Consider the following 23,784-nt stretch of genomic DNA (forward strand, 5'->3'; position numbering starts at 1 on the left):
GAGAGAGAGAGAGAGAGAGAGAGAGAGAGAGAGAGAGAGAGAGAGAGAGAGAGAGAGAGAGAGAGAGAGAGAGAGAGAGGGAGAGAGGGAGAGAGGGAGAGAGAGAGAGAGAGAGAGAGAGAGAGAGAGAGAGAGAGAGAGAGAGAGAGAGAGAGAGAGAGAGAGAGAGAGAGAGAGATGTAACACCACTAAGAGTGTTCAATTACCCACTCCATCATGTTTCACACATATCCCATATGCTTCGAATGAATGTGCAATTGTGATGATTGTGACTTGTCTAGGTGGAGTTGTTGAGGAAAGCATCTACCTTCATCCTTCATATGCCATATGGAAATTCCTTTATAAAGGGAACCATATGTACCACATCTTTACCAATTAGATGCCCTTTCTTCACATGGTCCTTGTATTATCTTTACCATTTGGATAATAAATTTGCAAGTGAGCATGCATAAAAAAGTTGATTCCTCACATGTTTCTTGAAAGAGGTTATTCATCATGATGAAGAGAGGATTGGTGATTCTAATGTTCTCTGTTAGACTTGCCATGTGCAAATGTATAATTCTAACTACAAACTAGAAAAAACTCTCTTTATGTATGCTAAATGTAATTCAAGGTCTAATCCATAAGGAAGCCCTTTAAAGAAACTCGGGCACACCAATCTTCACCACTTGGAGAATATAGCTTATCTATGATTTCAAGAAAAAACATGGTGCTGCTCTACTTATGAGCACCTAGATGTAACATGTCCACCTACTTGATGACTACGGTAAGTGCCTAACTATCCTATTTAGCAACATTAAATTGTATATGCAATTATATGGTTAGTGTTAAAGATTATAGTCTTTGCTATGAGAACTATCCTTTTTAAATATAGAAGTTATAGGAAGAAAATTAGTCTAATCAAGCTTATGGTATTTCTAGTCCTCCTCATCATCATTAGAGAATGGTGTCTCAAGATTGAACTAAACAAGATTTATAAGGGCTATTTTACATGTTGAGTTCTTAATTACCAAAGTGGGGTTTTATAAAAACCAAGTTTTTTGAGATAGTAACTATGGATGGGTTGGGATTTCTTCACATGAATATCATCATTTATTCAACTTGGAAAGCATTGCATTGCATTTCTATGTACTTTTATAGCCCAATCATGCTCATGGATTAAGTATCTTTGCTTATTCTCGTGATCTAGTACATCAGCCTTAGATTACATCCCTTTGCATGTGCTCATGGTTAGCTCTTAGAAAGGTTAACAAGCTTTTCTTTGTAGATAATTGAAGAAAATTGAGCCTTGTGGTGTTTAGAGCACATACGTGGGATGAAATCACCTCATACAAGTAGCATCAAACCTTGCTTAATGTTTCATGCTTGTAGTTGTGTGACTAAGATCAATCACTTACTTGCAAATATTGACAACAAAGATTTATCATTTTCATACAATTATATAGTTACATGTGTGTGTGTGTGTGTGTGTGTGTGTGTGTGTGTGTGTGTGTGTGTGTGTGTGTGTGTGTGTGTGTGTGTGTGTGTGTGTGTGTGTGTGTGTGTGTGTGTGTGTGTGTGTGTGTGTGTGTGTGTGTGTGTGTGTGTGTGTGTGTGTGTGTGTGTGTGTGTGTGTGTGTGTGTGTGTGTGTGTGTGTGTGTGTGTGTGTGTGTGTGTGTGTGTGTGTGTGTGTGTGTGTGTGTGTGTGTGTGTGTGTGTGTGTGAATGAAGCTTGTAATGATGCAATAGGCCTTAATCCCTTCTTAATGATCAACAAGTAATGAGAAAATTCTATGTTGGAGTGCCTTAAATTATAATATATTCCATAGCTCTCTATGGTTGTAGGAAAGTTATAAAAAGGATTCAAGAGAAAAAGAGTGCACTTATAATTTAATTGTAGAATTGTATCACCATCAATTTGAGTAGCATACAATGGAAATTTTCAAATGCCTTTAGTCATGTTCTATGAATTGCTACTCAAGGCCACATGTAGCAAAATTTCTTATAATATTAGCTCATAAGAGCTATGACTGACAAGATGTGCACATAAAAAGAAGCTACACCTCTACATATGTTTGTGCGTGCATATGTGTACATGTAAAATTTTTCTATTTACATTTTTTCATGTAAGAACTATTTGATTTATGTGCACGCATGTTCCAAGATTATATGAAATTGGGATGACAGACATGTATTATTTTGAGAGCTTACCCTCTATTTTGGAATGAGACTATCACTCACATAACCAATTTGTACTCTGGATGTTCCAAGGTTGTGTGACATCGAGATGGACATGTATTATTTTGAGAGCTTACCCTCTATTTTGGAATGAGGCTATCACTCACATAGCCAACTTTACTCTAGATGTTCTAAGATTGTGCGACGTTGGGATGGACATGTATTATTTTGAGAGCTTACCCTCTATTTTGGAATGAGGCTGTCACTCACATAACAAACTTGTACTTTAGCTCCAAGATATCTATACCTTACTCTCTAAATATTGTGGAAGTAAGAAGACAAAGAAAACTCGAATCTTGTACAACAAGTTCACCTATACTCAACCTTCCTAGTCTAGTCTTCCATAGAAGGAGAGCTTGATGGCCTTAGGATTCAAATGTTCTCCTCTTATTCTTTATCTCCTCAAGTAATCTAGTCCTCTCAATGTGACCAAGAAGAAGAATAGGAGGACTCGTGTAGGGGAATCTTCACTGTCTTGTTCCCTCACTCTCAAACCAACTATGGAAATGCAAAAAAACCACGTGGTATGTGAAGAGAAACTAAGAACAATGGAAGGAAGAGAAGATTAACTCTTATAATCCTCTACTTGATGTGATTCTTAGACTCTCTCGCTCTTTAAATCTCTTAGAAGCAAAGATTATGGTAGAAGAAAGAAGGTAGAAGAGAAATATTGATCTCAAAATTGTACATTTAGGAATGAGAAAATCTTTTCATTTTACATACAATGTACACAGCATTTCCCGTGTGGGTAGCCTCAACACTTGGATTTTCCCTCAAGTCCAATCATGTTGTTTTATATGCACATTGCCTTTTAGATGGATTTTGTGTGACTTATGTGCATGTGTGAATTGATATCAAGGCAAGAAGAGAGTTGAGAAGTGAGAGAAAGAAGAGCATAGGAGAGAGAAAAAACAATGACAAGGAGAGAGAAATACTAGAAAGTTAGGAAAGAAGAGAGAGAAGCCATGGAAGTTGTGAAAAAGGAGGTGAGGTCGGACACAATAATTGTATTATTATCAAAAATGTCAAAATTTACATATCTCACCCCTTTTATACTTATGCCAATGTGACAAGGTATTATTAATAATCCCATACTAAAAAGTATTTGAGCCAGACTCTGATGCTCGGACCGTGTACTTGGCTCATCCACAACCCTCTACTTCTCTACCTCCTCTATCCTAACAAGTTGATAGTACCCCTACAGGTTCAACCCTTCACATCCTATAAATAAATAAAACAACCAATTGTCTTTGTATATTATAAACCAACTATTAAATAAATCAATAAATATACAAATCCTAGCACACACTATGACGTACTCTCCAAATCTTGGAAGCTTGATAGTATTTTTCAAGGGGAAGGAAGGTAATCACCAAAAATAACCAAGATTAGATTAAGAGACCGACTCCAATAGGACACAAAAGTCAAGGCTTTGAAAAAACCTTTGAAGGCCACAACCAAGTAACTATTAATTGTGAAATAAAGGTCAATGATGGGTAAGGCTTGAAATTTTAGGCTATGCAGATCCCATTCTTCAATTTTAGTAAGAAAGATAAAGTTGCACAATTTAAATGATTTTTACATTTTCAAACATAGAAAGTGAGATTTATTGAAAAGATTTGTGATGTAACATGAGAATGTCAAAAGAACAATGTATTCTTTAGATAGGCACAAAGACTAACTACAATTTTCTACTATCCATGACTAAAACTAGGCTTCTAGTTCCTATTATCCATGATTAAAGATGGCTTTTAGGACAAAAAAGAACAACTTGAAAAAGGAGAATCCTTTGGGGGAAATATTTTGAGCACATGATAGGACCCCTCTCATATGAGTGGTTATGAGCAACCAAAAAATGCATAGGACTTGTGGGCCAAAGGAGAGAAACAAAGATTGATACAAATGTGGAGAACACCCCTTGCCGTTAATCCACCTCACATATTTTCTTGTTAGAAATTAAAATCACTCTATGTGAACTTGTAAGTAATATCCATGGTAGCTCTTTCCTTATGATTAAATAATCCTGTGTATATGTGCACATACCTTGGAATATAGGTGTTTCTAAAATATTCATATGTAACATATTACTATTTAGATTAGATTCACTATTAGCAAGGGTGATCAATATCTAAGAACCATAAAATAAATATTCTCCTTTGGCCATTCCCTAGCCCCAACATATAAGGTAATTCTCATATCAATTTGTGTAACATGTCTACCTAACAAACCCTTGATGGCACAATTTTGCTAGTCTATCAAGAGATATAGGCCTAGACAACCCCATTTGAAACTCCCTCGGAATATCTGGACTTTGTTGTCTAGGGTAACCCTTGCAAACGAAGTTTTGTCCCATTCCCATGAGGATTGACTTGTAAGAAGGTCCCTGAATAAAATTTAAGGCTATCTAAAAATTTTCTAGCATTAGTTTTGGAGAGTTGCTTATGTAAGTCAACCCAAACCAAAGCAAACAAGTATCACACTTCGTTCAAGGAGAGTAAGAAATGAAGGGAGTTAATGTATCATACCATGTTTTCATAAGGCAATGTCCCACCCCAACCCCCTAAAAGAACACAAGGTCAAGATCTATTATAATTGTTTATGATACTTGCATTATGCCCTTCCGAAAATTCTAATAATCTATCACTTCTAAGGAAAACATCTCAACTAACCTAGACCACCTTACAATAGGATAAATATGTGGAGGACTCTCCCTCCCACTTCCAATTCGTGATGTGCTTAATTTTCTAATTACCTATCAAATTTAGTTTAACACATGAAAGAAACTTCCTAAACATTAAGAATAGGATTTCTTCACATAGTTTTGAGACAACATAAAGATAACATCAAACATTTATTAGAAGATAGTAGAAAAAATATGCTTATCTATACCTTCTTTGAGGTACAACACCAATTGAGCATTCTATCCCTTATACTAGACTATATCCAAAGCACATGAATGCATGTGCTCAACTCTCATGGATACAATCTATATAATCCCCCCTTTATCTAGAATAGGGTTCTCTGCCATCCGTAGATGTTAGGAAAGGATGGTCTTTATCTCCATCCTAGGTCCCAACATGGGATGTGGAGAGCCTCCATGACATGCAACCTACCATAGGAGCAAACTATCATGCATGCATAAGTGCATTTCCTTCAGCAAACATAGAAGGAGTCACTAAAGACAATAGAATCTTTTAGCACTATACTAGTATCTTTACATAAATCCATGTACTATTTTTAGACTAATTTTTAGTAAGTCCATTAACACTAATTGTCTATGTCCATATACCCTTGTGCACTTATGTAGACTATCTCTTGACTATCCCTTAACTCAATTAATACCTTAGCATAATGGTCCATTACCTGCTATTAGCACTATGATCAAGTTATCCTACAAACTATCTATTTTGGCCAAATAATGAAGTTCAATTGTACATATAAGAAGGTATGGAGGAACATTCTCCTCACCCTATAATACAACATGCACATATAAGAGAGGACCCTAGAACATTCTCCTCACCTTGTATAAAACATGCATAACAATATCCTCAAATGCAAAAGTGTTATGGTAATAACTACGTTTTAATGAGTCATCCAAATTGTACAACTATTATTGACCCAACACTACATATGTCCCACTCTTGTTCATAACTTGAAAATTGATTTTCATAGTACACCCTTGCACTTCTAATGAAACATCATAGACTTTTGTATCCCACACATCCTTATGACTCCCATTCATTAGATGGATGACATAAGTATGAGTGCTAGAGGTACTTGGGATACACGTGATTTCTTAACTGATGTAAAGTTAATTAAGTTGTGAATCAATCCATCATCCATGAGAATACAAACTCATCATTCATTGATCATACCATGCATATGAGTCGAGTTGTGGGGGCTAGCCATGGTGTAGTAATCAAGAAACACTCATGCTCATCAATTTGATGGCTAACTTGTATAGTCAAATATTTAGAACAACCTTCAAAAAGAAGCATATGCACCATATGTACTATTTTTTCTTCATTCTTATTTTTATCAGGCTCATTTCCTTTGAGTTTTGGATAATAATTTTTTTCAAGAGGGCCTTAGAAATTGAAGCAAAACTTCTCCTTATGCACTCTCACAAGCTCTTTGCTTGAGAGTGGCTTCTCTAGCCCCTTTGGGCTTCTTAGCATTTTCCTCTTTGGATACAACATTGAACTTTCACTTTCTTACTAATATTGATGCATTTTTTAAATGTGTAGATGCATATTCGGATGTTTTCCTATCTAACATATCATAAAAAACATGTGCACTCTTGATGACTTCTTCTAGTGTTTTAGGATATTGAGGTTTTACCTTGATCTTGTACTCATTATCTTTGAATCCTTTTCATTCTCATGAAGAAATTCATTTTGGAACATTTCCTCAAAGTTGGGCCCAATCATAAGATGAGCAGTGGCATCAAGACTCATCCACCACTTATACGCCTTGCCCTCAAGTGTGAGGCTTGCCTCAAGGGCTCTAATAGAATTTGGTGTATGCCATAACAGTGATGCAAGTCACTCCACTTTTATTAAAAAGTGTTGACTTTGTCATTGTTACAATCTCATTTCTCTCCTTGAAACATAGGTGGTTTCATGTTCTTTAGCATATGATTAACCTCCTACGTATCGAGAGAGCCAGAGCCCTTGGCAACTTGAGGTAGAGATCTGTGTAACATTTTCATTGAGAGCAACAAAATTCATCTCTAGTACCATAAGGTGAGCCACTAAACCAAAAAATTCTCCCTTTTCCATTAGTTCAAATGCATCTAAATCATTCATCGTTTCATCCTCATGCTTGTTTACAAGCTCATGATGCTATGAATGTGAAGGTGAGGACATGGTGTGATGCTTGAAACTACGAGAGAAAAATTACCACCTACCCTTAATGTCTTCATAGTGAAACAATTCACAATACTTTAAGAATGATATGGTAGAACTTTAGAGGCATTGTATGCAAAGAGGTAATTGAAAGGTCGTTTAAAATATATTTATCTCCTCCTAAACACACTTTTGAAAACTTTCTTTGTTGTTTTGAGCAACTCCAAGGCTTAACTTGATGGCTAGTTTCTCTGCTGTGCAGCTAAGAGTATTTGGGTATAGAGACCTCCTAAGAAGTTTTGTCTTCAAGAAAGTGCTTCCATCTCATGTGCAACCAATGGCACCAACAAAGTATTTGTAGCCTCATTGCCAAGGTCTGTGCCTTGGTTGCCACTGCTGCACGGTTGGTGGTATGACCACTTTTGGTTACAAAGCTCGTGTGACTTGCTGTTGAATGGTATCATGCACTTCTTGATCTTTTGATGCAACCTCACTTTCATAATAGTGTATTTTTCTATAGCCTCAAAAAAAAAAAGTTAGGAAAAGCATAGTTAACCTTCTAGCCACTCAAGTTTATAGCCTCTTTTAGCACTACACTAGTATCTTTAGGCAAATATATGGACTATTTTTAGGCCAACTTTTAGTAGGTCCATTCATAATAATTGCCTATCCTTTGACCCTTTCATCCATATACCCTTGTGCCCTAATGAATACTATCTCCCGATCCCTTAACCCTATCAATGCCTTAGCATAATGATCCATTACCTCCTATTAGTGCTATGGTCGGGCTATCCTATAGACAATGTCTTCTCACAACCCTTTTCGTGACATGAACCTTTCCTTCCATGGTAGCCTTCTCATTACTTGATTTTTGATTAGTGTATCCAGTAGTATCATTTCTAGTTTCTTGCCTTTAAGTGCATCTTTTTTTGTAGTAAGAACATTGAGGTAATCCACCATGCATCAAACCCTTGTTCTATAAAATCCCAAAATGAGCATATCCTTTCCCCTTAAGAATTCTTGAAGTTCAATAAAAAACAAGGAAAGACTCCTATATTTAATTAGAAATAATATATTTTCCAAGCAATAAAATGTTTCTTTATATAATTTGACAAAAACCCAAACAAGTTTCTTTGAATGTTTCACAAGGAATGATAAAACTCACAACATATTCCTCATAAACAATTCGATAAGGTATAAATATGGTACACCTACATGTTTTTATTTTTGAGACTACTTTAGTCTCATATATTTTTTCCTAGTCTTAATGAGCTTCCAATATCATTATTCCCTTATATTAATGACCTTTCATTATCATTACTCTTTAGTGATGGTTTCAGTAAGTCTAATCTTAATTCAACCCTTCAAGAAAAGTATAGCATTAAAGATTTGTTCCTATTACTTACATCCTTTTTGGTCCTTTAAACCCTTTGGCCAACTTACCTCTATCTCTAAAATGTTTGCAAGATTATCAATTCATGATGAGTTCTTGCAAAGAAATCACTTTTACTACTTCTTTCTTGGTTTCTCTATCTATCATTTGAAAGCATCACTACATTCTCTAATTCAAATACAAACTCTCTTTTATGAATGAGATACAACGTCTCAAATTAGGGGGTCTACTATATGTATATAGTTTATATATCATTCTCTAGTTCAAATACAAACTCTCTTTTATGATTGAGAAGCAAGGTCTCAAATTAGGGGGTTTACTCTATGTATATAGTATATATCACATGCGTTCAAGGCTTATTTATGAATGCCCTTACCTATAAATTTTTCCTAAATAAAACACAACCCTTTTTGTAAGTAACCCTTTACATGGCATCATTTTGTATATAAAAATTTATAAACATGGTATTTGAAAAATCCCTTATGTTAAACCCATGTGATCTCTCAGCTTGGTAGCCTAGTAGAGGAGAGTGAGTAGCCAAGAGATGGGAGGGCTAAAGGTCCCCTATCTCTCTCTCCTTCTCTCTTTCTCTACATGTCTCTCTATATGATCCCTTTATTGTTCTTTCTATATGCTAGACAAAAGTATTTCCAAAAGAGAAATCAACCACCCTACCTTGATTAGGACTTGCTTATAGCCTTCTAAAATGCGTGCTCTATCCTTCTCAATTTGCAATGAGTCTTAGGCCTTGCCTTGATGGTATTAGATGGCCATCCTTCCTTGGAAAGATCAATCTTGACAACTTTTTTGTGTCCAAGACATCCTAGCATTATATAGTCTTGTTGGTTTGTTTCTTGAAATGATGATGACTAGAATCTTATGTTTTCAAGATGCATGGGTGTTTGGATCAAAGCAATTGGTGATGATGATGATGATCATGATGTGGTGATTAAATCAATGGCTCATACTCACCTTCACTCTTATCATTCCCCATCATGGCATCCTTGGCATGTATTTAATAGAAAAGTAATAATTTATTTAAATTATTACTCCCTAAATATTTAGTTATGTCATCCTTTCTTACTCTAGACTCCCATTTACATGTGAGAACCCCGAGTTTATATCTAGTTTTAGGACATTACAATATGTTGTATGCAAAATAACCCATAAATTTCAATAACACAATCACATATCAAAGTCTAATATATGCAACTCATATATGTCTCTTGTTAATGCTCAAAGCTCTGTCCTCTTCAAATAATCTATAGTAGCAAAGCGCTTATTGATCATTCCACGAGCACATGCAAATGCACTTAATCCAAGTCTATGATTGTAAAGTTTATTGCCATAAGCACAAGCAAAAGCATGAAATCCAAGAGTATGATTGGGCTATGTTTATCTAGCCTTAGAAGAAAAATAGATGTGCATAGTGCAATCCTTTCCAAGTTTAATGAGAATTGACATATGAAGAAAGCCCAACCCAAAAATATACATTCTCTCAAAAAATCTATTTTTGTAAAACCCCACTATGCTAACTATTATGAGCTCACTATCTAAACTTGTGCCTTCTAATGAGCTACATATAAGCCTTTAATACTTCAATGTTGAGACACCATTTATATTCAAACTAGAGTGATGAGGATTATGAATACCAAAGTTGTTATTAGATGATCCACTCTCTATAGGCTTCTTTCTTTAGAAGCATTATTTATCATGATGAGTGTTACAATCCCCATATTTGACCTAAGCACCAATTCCATCATTGCATATGTGAAAATTACATTAAAAAGGGTAGGTGTGAGCTTGCCATAATCATTAGAACTTATTCTATGTATTGTGCCCATAAGCAAGGTAGTTAACACCACCATTTTGTGTCTTGAAATTATAGTTTGCATAAGCTATATTATCCACAAGCTAGTGAAAAGTGGTGCCCAATTTTCCCATCAGTGGCTTCCTTATGGAATGGGGTTTGAATTACACTAACATTCACAAATGAATTATTTAGAGTTGCAAGTGCACAAGTGTACTAATGGAAATCCCAATAGAGAAACAGAATCACAAGTCCTCCCTTCATCATGATGAATAACCTCCTTTCAAGTAACTAGTAAGGGCCCAACTTTTATGAGAATGCTTACTTACAATTTTTTTCTAAAGGGAAGAGATACTACAAGGAGTATGTGAAAAAAAAATACCAAATTGGGTTAGGGACAATGTGCCATATGATGCATTTTGTAGGGAATATTTAAATGGCATGTTGGGAATGAAGCTATATGCCTTTCTCAAAATCTCCACCCACACAAGTCATTGTCATCAAATTTCATATCCATCTACAATATATCATCTCTATGGAACATGGTGGAGTAGGTAAGTAAATTTGATTATTGGTCATACACACGTGCACACACACACACACACACACACACACACACACACACACTCTCTCTCTCTCTCTCTCTCTCTCTCTCTCTCTCTCTCTCTCTCTCTCTCTCTCTCTCTCTCCCACTTTACTAACATTCTTTATGTAATGTACACAAATTTCATACAATAAGATACTTCTATAAGTTTGCCACTATCTAAAACCGTGTCTCAATAATGAGGATAAAAGTCGTTATTAATGAGATATTATGGCTCAAGAAAATTAAAATATTTTTTACTTTTTCCAAGCCCGCCATAAAGGCTAGTTGTGTCAAAGAAAGTGTCACTATGCTGATCACTTCAATGTCATTCTAAAACATAACCTCCACTTGATATCATTGATGATGTAAGTTGCAATGCTAAAAGACCCACCCCCCCCCCCCCCCCCCCCAAAAAAAAAAAACAACTAGTATATTAAGGAAATGATGGTATCATGTAGACAAACTATGAGGCAGAGAGGATGCCTTGATTCCAGCTATAAGAGAAAAAGAAGCTGTGATCGCCAACTCTTCTACAGTGATACTCTAGTCATCCAACTTTCACCATCTTGTCCTCCTACCCCAACTTGGGGGATTCACTATATATAAACTCTCTATATCCCATGCATTTAAGGCCTATTCAAAAGTACCCTTATCTATGAATTTCCTTGAAATGAAATACACTCCTTTTCTATTTAATTTATAAATGACCCCTTTATGTCCCATCCTTCTATATGGAAAAAATGTTTTAATGTGATATTCAAAATGTCACTTCTTTTAAACCCATGTGATAGGCCTAATATTATAACTGATCCCCCCTCCTTCCCCCTATCCCCCTCAAGTATGCCAACTTTAACCTTATCATTACTAAACCTTCTCCTAAACCAAGATCTCTACATCCACTCTAGATCAAGAGCCAATCACAATATGATGGACCCAAAGAAAAAAACTATATCCATATTAGGGAGCAAGTCCCAGCCACAATGGTAGTGGAGCACGTGCTTGCAATGGCAAGCATACCTTTTCCTTCTCCTAAAACTAGGAGATTGAAACCACTATAATTTGATCAAGTTTCCTAACCAATCAGACCCTTAGTTTTTAAGAAGAATATAGTGTACTATTATAGTTGTTAAGTAATGGAACTACTATTTAGTTTGTTGCTTTGATTCAATATGATGTAACTAAGAAAGCACTCCTTTGAAATAATTGTCTACAATTAATATTTTAAGTTAGTATTGGTAACTTCATTGTGTTTTCCAAAGAAAGCTACTAATGGATTGATTCTGTATAGAGTGTACAAGAAGGGGCTAGTTTGCCTCTAAGAAAAATACTAAAATTTTCCAAGAAACTAGTCCCATCATGGGTGCTTGGACTCAACCAATAGACAAGAGGAATTGTAAGAAGTTGAGAAGAATAAGGATTTAATATGTAAATAATATTCATGCCATGTCACACTGACATTGGTATAAAAGGAGGGGACATGTAAATTTTATCATCATTTTGACACATTAATACATTACTGTCCTTCTTCTCTTCACCTTGCTCTCACCTTCAATGGCTTCTTTCTCTTTCCTATATTTCTCTCTCCTCAACACTCTCTTTCTCTCACTTCTGCACCTCTTCTTCTCTCCCTTCTGTAGCCTTCTCTCTCCTCTTTCCGTCTCTCTAGTTCACTTCTTGACAAATGGTATCAGAGTATCAGTCTTTGATCCATTTTTTCTCTATTTTGGTCCAATTTTTCTCCATAAAAACCAATTTTAGACAAGTACTACGTGTACGTGACATACACAATGAGTAGCAGAGGTTTGCAGATCGTCTACAGTTAGCAAGAGATTATATCTAGAGATCTTCAAGGGTAGATATGATGGTGAAAGGCTAAAATAGTAGGTCGTCATCAAATTTTCATGCAATTTTGAGGTAACTAGGTCAAATGGGAGTTAATTGGGCTTAGTTGAGAGTTAAACTGTGGTCACTTTTCAAGTGGAGCTTCTCTTTCTCTCTCTTCCAAGCTTTTGGCTGAAGCTTCAATGGTGCCTGCCAAGAGATCCTTCAAGCTTCTTCTCTATTCACCATTTCTCCAAGCCAAACCATGGGGTGAAGATTCCTTACCTCTTCCTCATCAAATTGAGTACTATTATCATGCAGTTGATGTAGTAGATGGACCAACATACAACCCAAAAATTGCACTGAAAATTGCACTAATGTCCTTGACCATTTCTTCTCCTTCTTCTACTACATATCTTCTACAGATTGGTTGCATAACATTAATACACTCAGTAGGGAATACCTTTAGCAAGTTTTAGCAAGATTGGAGTCTTGATCTTCATCCACTTTGTTGGAAACCCTCAAAGACAGCAAGGCAACCATAGCCACATACTTGGAAGCTCAAATTTCTTTAATCTTTGGATCTTCCCAACCTCCAAGGCTTCTCTACCATCATCTTGAAGCTGAATGGATTCCAAGATTGAAGAGATTGCAAGGATTTTAGCTTATTGAGGATATTGGAGCTCATATTGAAGGTTTATTTTGGGGCTTCTCTTCAAGAGGCTTGAATATTTGATATTCAATTCTTCAAGCAAGCTCACGGCATTAATTCTTCATAGATTTGATCATATTGGAGCTTATATGGACTGATTTTATGGATTTTTCAAGCTTTACGATGGATTCATGGTGGATTATAGGGGATTAATTTCCCATTATTTGGATTAGAGCTGACATTAATCATCTTCTTCAAGCTTAATCAAGGTATCTTACTTGCTTAATCTCTAAAATCTCTCAATAATCCACTTGTTTATTCTTTTTCACTTGTTGGTGAGAGATTATTGGTCAATTAATTCTCTAAATTGATCAATAGATCAGAGATTAGTGCTCTTTCTATTAATCAGAGCCTATTTCATTGAATTTCAACATTCATTCAATCTTATTCCATCATGGATATCATTTACAAATTTTTGATGCATAACCTTGATTTGATTGGCTTATTTCTTTTGCCCAAGATTGAAATATTGTAAAGGGTAAGCACTAGCAATCAGTGAGTCACTGATTTGCATTGGTAAGACCCTCTTCCTATCCAATTTTTCAAGATTCCATCCAATTGCATTTCATGAAAAGGGACTAAATGAATATTTTAGAAATGCATTTCATGCTAATTAATTAGAATAGAATGCTACTACCATGTTGATATACCCACCGAGGAAAAATGTGGATGGCGAGGGGGATAGTGGGACAAAAGAGAGTGACCCTCCCTCACTATCGAAGATCGCAGAGGGGTGCAACCAACCAACCAACCCAAGGGAAACTTTGCCCACCTCTCGGTGATTTGGAGCCCGTGTAGGGAACCTGTCCCTCACAGAGGTACAATGAGTGGAGAATTGAAGATTGAAGTGCCTTCAAAGACTCAAGTACCTTCAAGAGCAAAACACGGTAAAACAAGGACTTTAGAGGACACTACATGGTAATTACAGGTCCTTATAGGTACCAAATTCATTAATGAAGTACATGTGCAGGTACTACAGGGTCTCAGGTCCTATTCAGCCTCCTATAGGGTTTGGTAGGCATTTGGAACCACCATTTTACTCTTACATGTGGAAACATGGCAATTACAGGTTAAAACAGGGTGCATGCCTGGACAACTCATACTCAAAGATTGAAGTACAACATTTTCTGTCATAAACTTGTTATGACATGCTATAGCTCATCATAAAGAGGGCATTGTTGGCTTTGATTTAAATTAAAAAAATTTGGGAATCGGAGCTTCCTAGCTTAAGTTATAGCCATTTTTCTAACAATGGACTGCAGGGCTACACTATTATGGCAAGGTAAAAATGCAAAAAGAAGGCCTAGTATGATTATGCATAGAAAATCAAAGATTATATGCTAGAGAATATACCCTAAGATAGCCCTAAAGAGCCTCAAGTGCATGGAAAAATGAGTGCACTTAACAATACCATGTGTGAATATGAAAATAGGCATGCCCAATGTCATATGGAGCTATTATCAAGAATGGAGCAGATGGTCTTATCTACTACTCAAACAAAGTCTTCCATTGAGAAGTTAGTGGATTTAACTACCCAAACAAAGGCTTCCATTGACAAGTTAGTAGAGTGTAATGCTCAAATAATGGCCCAATTCTCCCAATGGTTGGATGCAAATGCAAATGGGATCCAAATAACCAAAGGAGAAAGTTTATTCAAACAATGAACCATTAGTCCCACTTCAGCCACTTAACCAAAATGGTCAAGGTCATGGAATCATTAGACCAAGGGGTATCCCAAATCGCCAATTTGAAGTAGGTGAAAATTCACAAAGACATAATGATTATTTGGGCAGTTTGAATGGTGCCAACTCCCAAGCTTTTGGATTGAATACCTAGCTTCCTAGAGGTCCTCTACCAACGGGAAGGTTTCATAGTGGTTCATAGCCACCTATTGGGAGAGTTTCATCTCATTTTTGGGGGCCAAATGCCTAATACTCATGACCAATCTATTTTAGGATAGCAACCCTTCCATGAAAGAGAGCTAAAAGATAATATCATCTTGGTCAAGTTCAATGGTCAATCATCTTCACCATCTGATCTAGAGGAATGGATTTTCAAATTAGAATCTTACTTTGATATATTCCCTAGAAGTGATGATATGAAGATCCATTTTTCTTCCTTGCATTTGGAGGGATTTGCACATACTTGGTGTAGGTACATTAGTAAGAAGAACATAGTTGTAAAGAATTGGGAAGCTTTCAAGACACTTATGGTTGAAGTTTTTGTCTCTCCTCTTGAAAGAGAGAAATTGGCATGGAGATGGTATGGTTTAGAGCAAAAAGGCCTAAGTGTAAGGGAGTATACCAACCAATTCCTCAATATTTCCATGTATGTAGAGGGTATCAATGATGAAGCTAACTCCACAAGTACATGTATGGCTTAGAGCTATCATTATCAGTTGATGTCATGGCACAAAACCCTACCACTCTTTTCAAAGCTATTGAGTTTGCAGAGCACTATGGAAGGAAATTTAGAAGGGAGTCTTCATTTCAGCCTGGTTATGGACAACCAAGAACTGTTTTCAAATAGGGACAAGTTGGCAATGTTTATGGCAACAATCATGCACCAAGTGGGGGCTTAAGAGTGCCGACTTATTCACCATTCAATGCTTCTATACCTCAAAGCAATTTCAGGACAACAAATAGTCCTAGAGTTGATTTCAAACAAGGGGACAACAAGCCTAAATCTATTTCAACCAATATGAATCCCAAGTCTATTCCTATGGCCCTCTAAAAAGAAATAAAGGACAAAATATTATGCTTCAAAATGTGTGGAAAAGTATACACTTGATCATGCCACAAAGTGTGTATATAAAAATGCAAAACCCAAGGTTCATAGCATGCTAGTCTTTGATGATTTTGAATATGATATTGATGAGGTTATTGCAATTGCACCTAATGCTGAAAATGATGATCTTGAGGAAGAGGTTAGACAAGAGTACTTTTATGATACAAACAACTCTTTTCCTTTTGATCCAGATGTGGGAGTGTTCCTTTTGACCTAGGTGGGACTTATAATGAGCCAATTTTGCTGCCACTAGATATTCCATTTCCATGGATGCTTGGAAAAGTTCTAAGAGCCTTAATACACTCTGTATGAAGGGTAACATTCATGGGAAGGCTGTGTTCATTTTGATAGATAGTGGAAGTATACACAGTTTTGTGAATAAACCCATTATGGACAAGCTGAATTGTCTTCCCACTAACTTACAAAGCAGCCCATAAGAGTTCAAGTGGCCAATGGTAAAGAAAAAACTAGCACCCAAATATGCCCATAGGTTTCTTTACAGCTAGTTGAAAATTTTGAAGCAAAAGTAAAATTGATTACCTTGGAAATGGGGCCCATAGATATTATACTCGATTGTGATTGGTTGATGACATTAGGCAAAATCACTATGGATTTCTCACAACTGTATATGGAGTTTATCTTTGATGGAAAGCTCATCCATTTATAGGGAATTCCTACTAGATCAAATTTTCAGCTTATCACCATTCAACAACTTAAAAAGGAGTACAAGAGGCACTCACATATATTTGTTTTGCACTTGAATAAATATATTGAATATCAATCCATAAATTTAGCAAGTCACCCAGCCTTGAAAGCTCTTCTTGAGGAGTAGAGGGACTTGTTTGAGGTGCCTACTTCATTGCCTCCCAAGAGAGCACTAGATTACCCCATTGATTTGGAGCCCAACTCAAAGCCAATCAATAAGCCACCCTATAGATTTTCCAAGTGTGAGTGAGAAGATGTAGCCAAGCAAATCAAAGAGCTTCTTGAGATGGGATTCATTGAACCTAGTTCTTCACCCTATGCATCTTCAATCCTATTAGTAAGAAAGATAGATCTTTCAAGATGTGTATTTACTATAGGGATCTTAACAAGATCATAGTGAAGAATAGATATCCAATACCCAGGATTGATGATTTGCATGATGAGTTAAAAGGGGCTAGATTCTTTACGAAGATTGACTTGATGTTAGGGTATCATCAGATCCACATGCGAGAGGGTGATGAGATCAAGACTACTTTTAGGATTGATTGAGGGCTCTATCATTTCCTAGTGATGACATTTGGGCTTATGAATACTCTAGCTACCTTCCAAAGTCTAATGAACAAGATTTTGCAGCCTTTCCTCTTTCAGTTTGTCTCGGTCTTCTTTGATGACATTCTAATTTATAGTTAGACCCTTCAGGACCATCTATCACATATGAGGAAGGTTTTTGATGTATTGAGACATCACAGACTCTTTGCTAAGGAGAAAAAATACTCTTTCATGTAGACTGAAGTGGAATACTTGGGACATATTGTTAGTGAAAAAGGGATCCAAGTTGACCCCAAGAAGGTGTAGTATATTAAAGATTGGTCAACACCTACTAGCACTACTTCACTTAGAGGATTTCTTGGTCTATCTTCATTCTATCGCTGATTCATCAAGCATTATGTGGCTATTGCAGTTGCTTTGACTGACGGGTTGAAGAAGGAAGCTTTTTTTTTGGGATTTCATTACCATGGATTTCATTGCTGGCTTGCCTACTACCAAAAAGGGATAGAATAGTATATATGTGGTGGTGGATAGACTTGCCAAGGTAGCCCATTTCATTCCAACCAAGACCCAATTTACTGCTTCTCAAGTGGATAGTCAGTTCATGGAGTAGATTTTTAGCCCACATGGATTACCACAGGTAATTGTTCACGACAGAGATTCAAAGTTCATGAGTTACTGTTGACAAGTGGTATTTACATCAATGGGTATTAAATTGGCTCCTTTTATGGCCTATCATCCACAGACTAAGGGACAAACAAAAAGGGTAAATAAGTGGTTGGAGACTTATCTTCACCTTTTTGTTATGATGTCCAAACTTCATGGGATTCTTGGTTACACCTGGCTGAGTTTTCCTACAATAACTCCACTCATGCTAGCATTGGAGTTTCGCCCTTTGAGACTATGTATGGCTATAAGGTGTCCTTACCAACACAATCATCTTTAATGAAATAATCAACCCTCATGGAAAAGAAGAATTGGAAAGAATGCAGACCCTTCTTCAATAGTGTAAGATGAGTCTTAGGAAAGCTCAAGACCAAATGAAGATATATGTTGATGAGAAGAGGAGACCTTTAGAGTTCCAAGAAGGAGAATTGGTTTTGCCGAAGGTGCACAAGTCTAGGTATTCTACTTTGAAAGATGGATCCAGTAACAAGCTTGCTCACAAATTCTATGGCCCCATCGGACCTTGAAGTGCATTGATGACTTGGCATATAGATTGGAGCTACCCTCTTCCACTAATATTCATAATGTATTCCATGTTGGTCAGCTCAAGCCTTTCTATGGTGATCCTATTGATACAGTTAATGAGATACCGCCTATTGATGAAGAAGGTCTTATTCAGTACATCCCGCAGGCTGTCATAGGTCAACATGAGAAGAAGCTCGGATCTCGTTCCATCATTGAATATTTGGTCAAATGGAGAGGTCTACCATTTGAGGAAGCTTCTTGGAGGCCTGATTCCATATTAGATGAGTTTTCTTTCCTAAGGGACATATTGGTGGTTGAAGCTTACTGATTATAGAGCCAGTTATAGTGCAAGACAACAGCTTGTTTTAAAACAGTTTTTATTATGCATAATTTTTAGAATTATGCTACCTACATAGGGTCAAAGTACTCTTCAAGAGCTAAATTTTGACATGGCAGACAGTGTCTATTTATACAACATGTTGTCTACTTCATTTTGAACTCATCAACTGAAGAATTCAAGGCTCTAAGTACCTCTGAAGCATTCTTGATCATGTATATAACTGAGGAATACTTTTATTCTTCCATTTCAATCCATATATCTATCATCTTTCATTCATTTTTACCATTTGTAAAGCTAAAAACAGAGTAGTACTGTCTTGTATCCATCCTTTTCTAGTCTTTGTAACTTTGTTTTTTAGGGTAAAAACCTTTGGGATGGGATAGATTGTAAGAATCTGGGAAGAATAAGGATTTAGTATGTAGATAATATTGATGAAATGTCACATTGACATTGGTATAAAAGGAGGGGACATGTAAATTTTCTCATATTTTTGACACATTAATACATTATTGTCCTTTTTCTCTTCACCTTGCTCTCCAACTTCAATGGCTTCTTTCTCTTTCATGTCTTTCTCTCTCCTATTCTAGTATTTCTCTCTTCTCATCACTCTCTTTCTCTCACTTTTGCACCTCTTCTCTCTCTTTTGTAATCTTATCTCTCCTCTTTCTCTCTCTCTAGCTCACTTTTTGACAAGGAATGTTTGAAATGTGTGATCAATCACCCAAGACTATGAAATGGCTACTAGCAAGGCTTTGGGGAGACTATTCATCATGGGCCCAATATGGGATTAGTGAATTACAATCCTAGATATGTTCCGAAAGGTTACTATACTAGTTAGGGGATGTTTTGGTGAAGGCCTAATGTCCATAGTTCTAGTCTAGGGAAACCTTTGCTCAATATTGAATAGTCTATCTAGGGCAATTTTAGCTCAGTACTAGAAAATTTGCTCCCAAATCCAATTTTATGTCTGTTTAAGGATAGGATATTTGATGGCCATCGTATTTACCTTGTTTGGAATAAAAAGTTTAATTTGAAAGGATTCTTTTCACTTATTTTTGTGTATCTAATCTTAGGATGTGTAATGAACCTATGCTAAAGGGTTAATTAAGAAATTTTATTTTAAATATCTAAACTAGATATGCTATGACCCTTATTAGAAAAATAAATGTGCTAGGACCTTATTTAGAAAAATAAATGTGATCCCAATTTTTTAAAAAAAGATGTTTTGGTGTGTGCATGTGAAGTAAGAGGATAACTTTCCTAATCATTAGATTTGTCCTATGGATATGGGAACTCGATTATTCAAGTGGCTTCTCAATGACTAGGTTTAGCACTAAACATTGAATTCCTTAGGCTCTAGGTCTTATATTATGGCATTCACTTCTCACTCTCATTGAATGAAATGTAGTGCTTTCTTTCTTGGAGTTATGATTGATCACACAATAGTGGTATTTTTAATTGGATCCTAGAATGGTTTCAATGACTATGGTTGAGTCATTAAGAATCTCAACTCAATCGTCATAGGTCAAGTTAGTTCCCTTGGGAGGTAGACCCCAAAAACAATTTAACTATCTAAGCCCATCCGTACCATGGGATTTGCATGGTGACACTTAGTATAAGCACCTACACGAATATCCAACATTACTCCTTAGGTCCCCCAAGTAGGTACATCTCATTTTATGAGTTGGTTTTCAAGCACCCACCATCTTAAAATGATGTTGCTATTCAATCTGTGCCCTTGTAAATGTATCTTTTAACTAGTTGTTTATTGCCTCTCCAAAATCTCAACCAATCTATATGTATCTTCTCTTACACGCAAAGCTTTGTGATGGGCCCCTGTTGGGTACCATGTGCTTAACATTGGGAATTCAGTAACCTCTTATTGATGCAAGAGGTTCAACCACTACATCGATGAGACTACCTCTTACATAGTCTCTTGCACACAAATTAACATTCAATTGTAGTGATTCTGCAAGAAATACCTCCATGCACAAAAAATCCTCTCACACACCCCCTCATCCAAGGTGCACTCCTTAGCATCTCAAACTCTCTATGGACTTCATCATGCAAAAGAAAAATATGGATAAGGTATGAGAGAGTACACAAGAAGAGATGGAGGCTTCACTCTTCATCTCTCACCACTCTCACTCTCCCTCTCTTTCCATCAATCTCAACCTCTCACTCTCACTCACTCTCTCTCACAAGACAAAAGAAAGAATGCAAGAGCCAAAGCACAAGAATAGCTTATTCCATTCATTCACATCCTTTTTATAAAAATTTTAAGGGTTAGGGTTTCCCCAAACCCATCATATATCCCAGCCTACATTTTGGCCAAGTGATTGGTCGTTCCTCCTTGTGTGTGCCTAGAGCTATTGATTTGCATGTCTTTAACTCAAGTGCTAGTTATTTTTCAATACAATTTGCGCGAGGGGGAACGTAGTTCTCTTTACATAAAACATAGTAGTTGGCAAAACATAGTACATAGAGCTATTGATTTACATGTCTTTTACTTAAGTGTTGTTTATCTGTCAATAGAATTTGCACAAGAGGGATCCCAAATTTTGATACAAGATAAAACATAGTAGTTTGAAAAAAAATGTGGCCCTTCTATGCTCTTTTCTTTCTTCATATTGTTAATATTTAACCCCCCTCCTAGTTGAGTGGCAGTCCCATGGCACTCATGTCATAGGAACATAGTGTCAATGGCAAGGATGGTTGGGTCAATTGATTAAGAGATCTTGAAGGGAAAGGGTTCTTTGATGATGTAAGGAAAGCTAGGATTGGTGGTATTTTGCAAGTTGCGATGAAGAGGAGGATGATTTTCACCAAAGAGGTGGAGGAGGTTGTCGGAAGTAGATGGAAAGGATGGTTGGGTCAATTGATGAAGAGATCTTGAAGAGAAAGGGTTGTTTGAGAATGTAAAGGAAAAGTGGGGTTGGTGGTGTTCTAGGGATTGTGATGAAGAGGAGGATGATTGTCCCTAAAGGTGGCAGAGGTTGTAGGAAGTAGATGGTGTGGACCACTGATTTTAATGGTTTTAGATGCACTTAGTGTACCTATCATGTGGTTGTGCTCTCGCTAATGTGTATGTCTACCTATCTTGTACAATGTGGAATGCACATGTTGTGAAATTGGAAGCTAGAATGAGTTCCAATTCTACTTGGAATGTTGTCCCATACTTAAGGACCTAGTTGGTACAAGATTGGGTGCAATGCTATAGCTAAGGTGACATGTCTATTGAGCATGCTCAAGTTTCCTTTCTCTTGATGTGCCTTGAGGTTGTGGTGTTGGGACACCTTCAACATTCGTTATTGGTCTCTGTACTCATCCACTTTAGACTTCATTGAGCGTCGTCTTCTTCCACTATCCGTCTTCTTCTTCGCCTTCTGTAGCAGCTTTCTCCCCCCCCCCCCCCCCCAAAGGCCTCAATACTCCACAGGTCCTTTTTTTTAATTTTGAGCCCCCTTTTTCTCTCCAGAAAAGCGGCCCCCTCAGAAAAGCAGTAGATACATACCATCACCAATCGTGCCCACAAACATATCCCCTTCTAAACTTGATTTTTTAATATCAGCGTGTACTTCTCTGTCTTTTTCTACAGCTCTCGTCACACCACACACTTTCAAGGAGAGAACAAATGTGACAGCATCTGGAGAAACTCCTTCTAGTTGCATCTTCTTCACACAGTTCACGACTTCCTCTCCAAACCCATGTTCAACATAGCCTGGAAACAATGCATTCCACGAAACTACTTCACGGACTGGGAGATTATCAAACACTTGTTGTACGTCCATGAGCAAGCCACATTTCGCATATAGATCAACCACTGTGCTACTAATGAAGAGGTCCATTTCCAAACCCTTTCGAACTATTTCACCATAGAATGCCCATCCCATGTCCACATAATGTGTAACTGTTTGGTTGAACACAGTCATCTTGCATTTTCTGAAAGACCTAGAAAGCATGTGATAAATCCCCCATGTCAACATAGCCAAGGATAAGGGAACTCCAAGAATACTCATGGCGTTGTGGCAGGCAGTCAAACGGGAATATCAAGCAAGCTCCCAAATTTGGCATACATATCCACCAGTGTACTTCAATCTGCATCTCTTTGAAACAATTTAGTACTTCCTCACAAAGCCCATAATCGGCATATCCTAAAATTAGTGTAGCCCATGAGACTGCATCTCGAGTTACCAATCTATCAAAAACTCCCTGTTCTTCTACAAGCATGTCACATTTAGCGTACATGTCAACCAGAGCATTACGGATAAGTTCCTCTTGCACCAAACCCCTCTTCACTATATTACCCACGCAGAACAAAAGTGCAAACATAACGACTAAGTATGTACAAAGTATCAAATCCCACACACACAACTTTTTGGTGGATTCCACACCTCGGATGCGCAGCAGTACGACAACGTATAACTCATGTCCTAGGAAGATAATTGCTATGCATTCCAAGAGATTATACCATGTCATGTGTTATGCATAGTGCATATGATCCTAGTGCAGAAATAATATTTATCAAATTAGCATTTTGCGATGTGGAGAAAGATCCCTTTCATGAGCTTCACTAAACATATGCTTCGATGTATGGACACTAGCACCGATTTCTTGTGTTACTAGCCTCTTAAACTAAAATATCGCAACTTTCAATGAAATGCACAGTCAAATATTTCAAAGATTCAAACCTCTCAGCCCTCTTAATCTCTTAACATCACCCTTTCCCTCTAACATTTAGATTGTGCTGCATTGCATAGGTATAGGGTTTTGTTTTTTGTAATTTCGATATAAAAGCAATAAAAACACACTAAAACATACAAAC

General features: G+C 36.9%; 1 protein-coding gene across 5 annotated transcripts in view; it reads left to right on the forward strand.

Annotated features, from left to right (window-relative positions):
- The first annotated feature begins 386 nt into the window (after window positions 1-386).
- LOC148014939 (uncharacterized) overlaps window positions 387-23,784 on the forward strand; it is a 48,479-nt gene continuing 25,081 nt past the window's right edge. For 2 of the 5 annotated variants that reach the window (XM_087665836.1, XM_087665840.1), the window contains exon 1: window positions 387-766. In XM_087665836.1, coding sequence (XP_087521962.1) covers window positions 743-766 — 24 coding nt within the window. In that variant the 5' untranslated portion in view covers window positions 387-742. Of the gene's footprint in view, window positions 10,823-23,784 lie in introns of all 5 variants that reach the window. The other 3 variants (XM_087665838.1, XM_087665839.1, XM_087665837.1) reach the window with 3 other exon arrangements.

This window comes from Lygodium microphyllum, chromosome 24 (assembly GCF_053477565.2).
Source record: "Lygodium microphyllum isolate KBCC chromosome 24, Lygodium_microphyllum_v1.1.10, whole genome shotgun sequence".
NCBI lineage: Eukaryota > Viridiplantae > Streptophyta > Polypodiopsida > Schizaeales > Lygodiaceae > Lygodium > Lygodium microphyllum.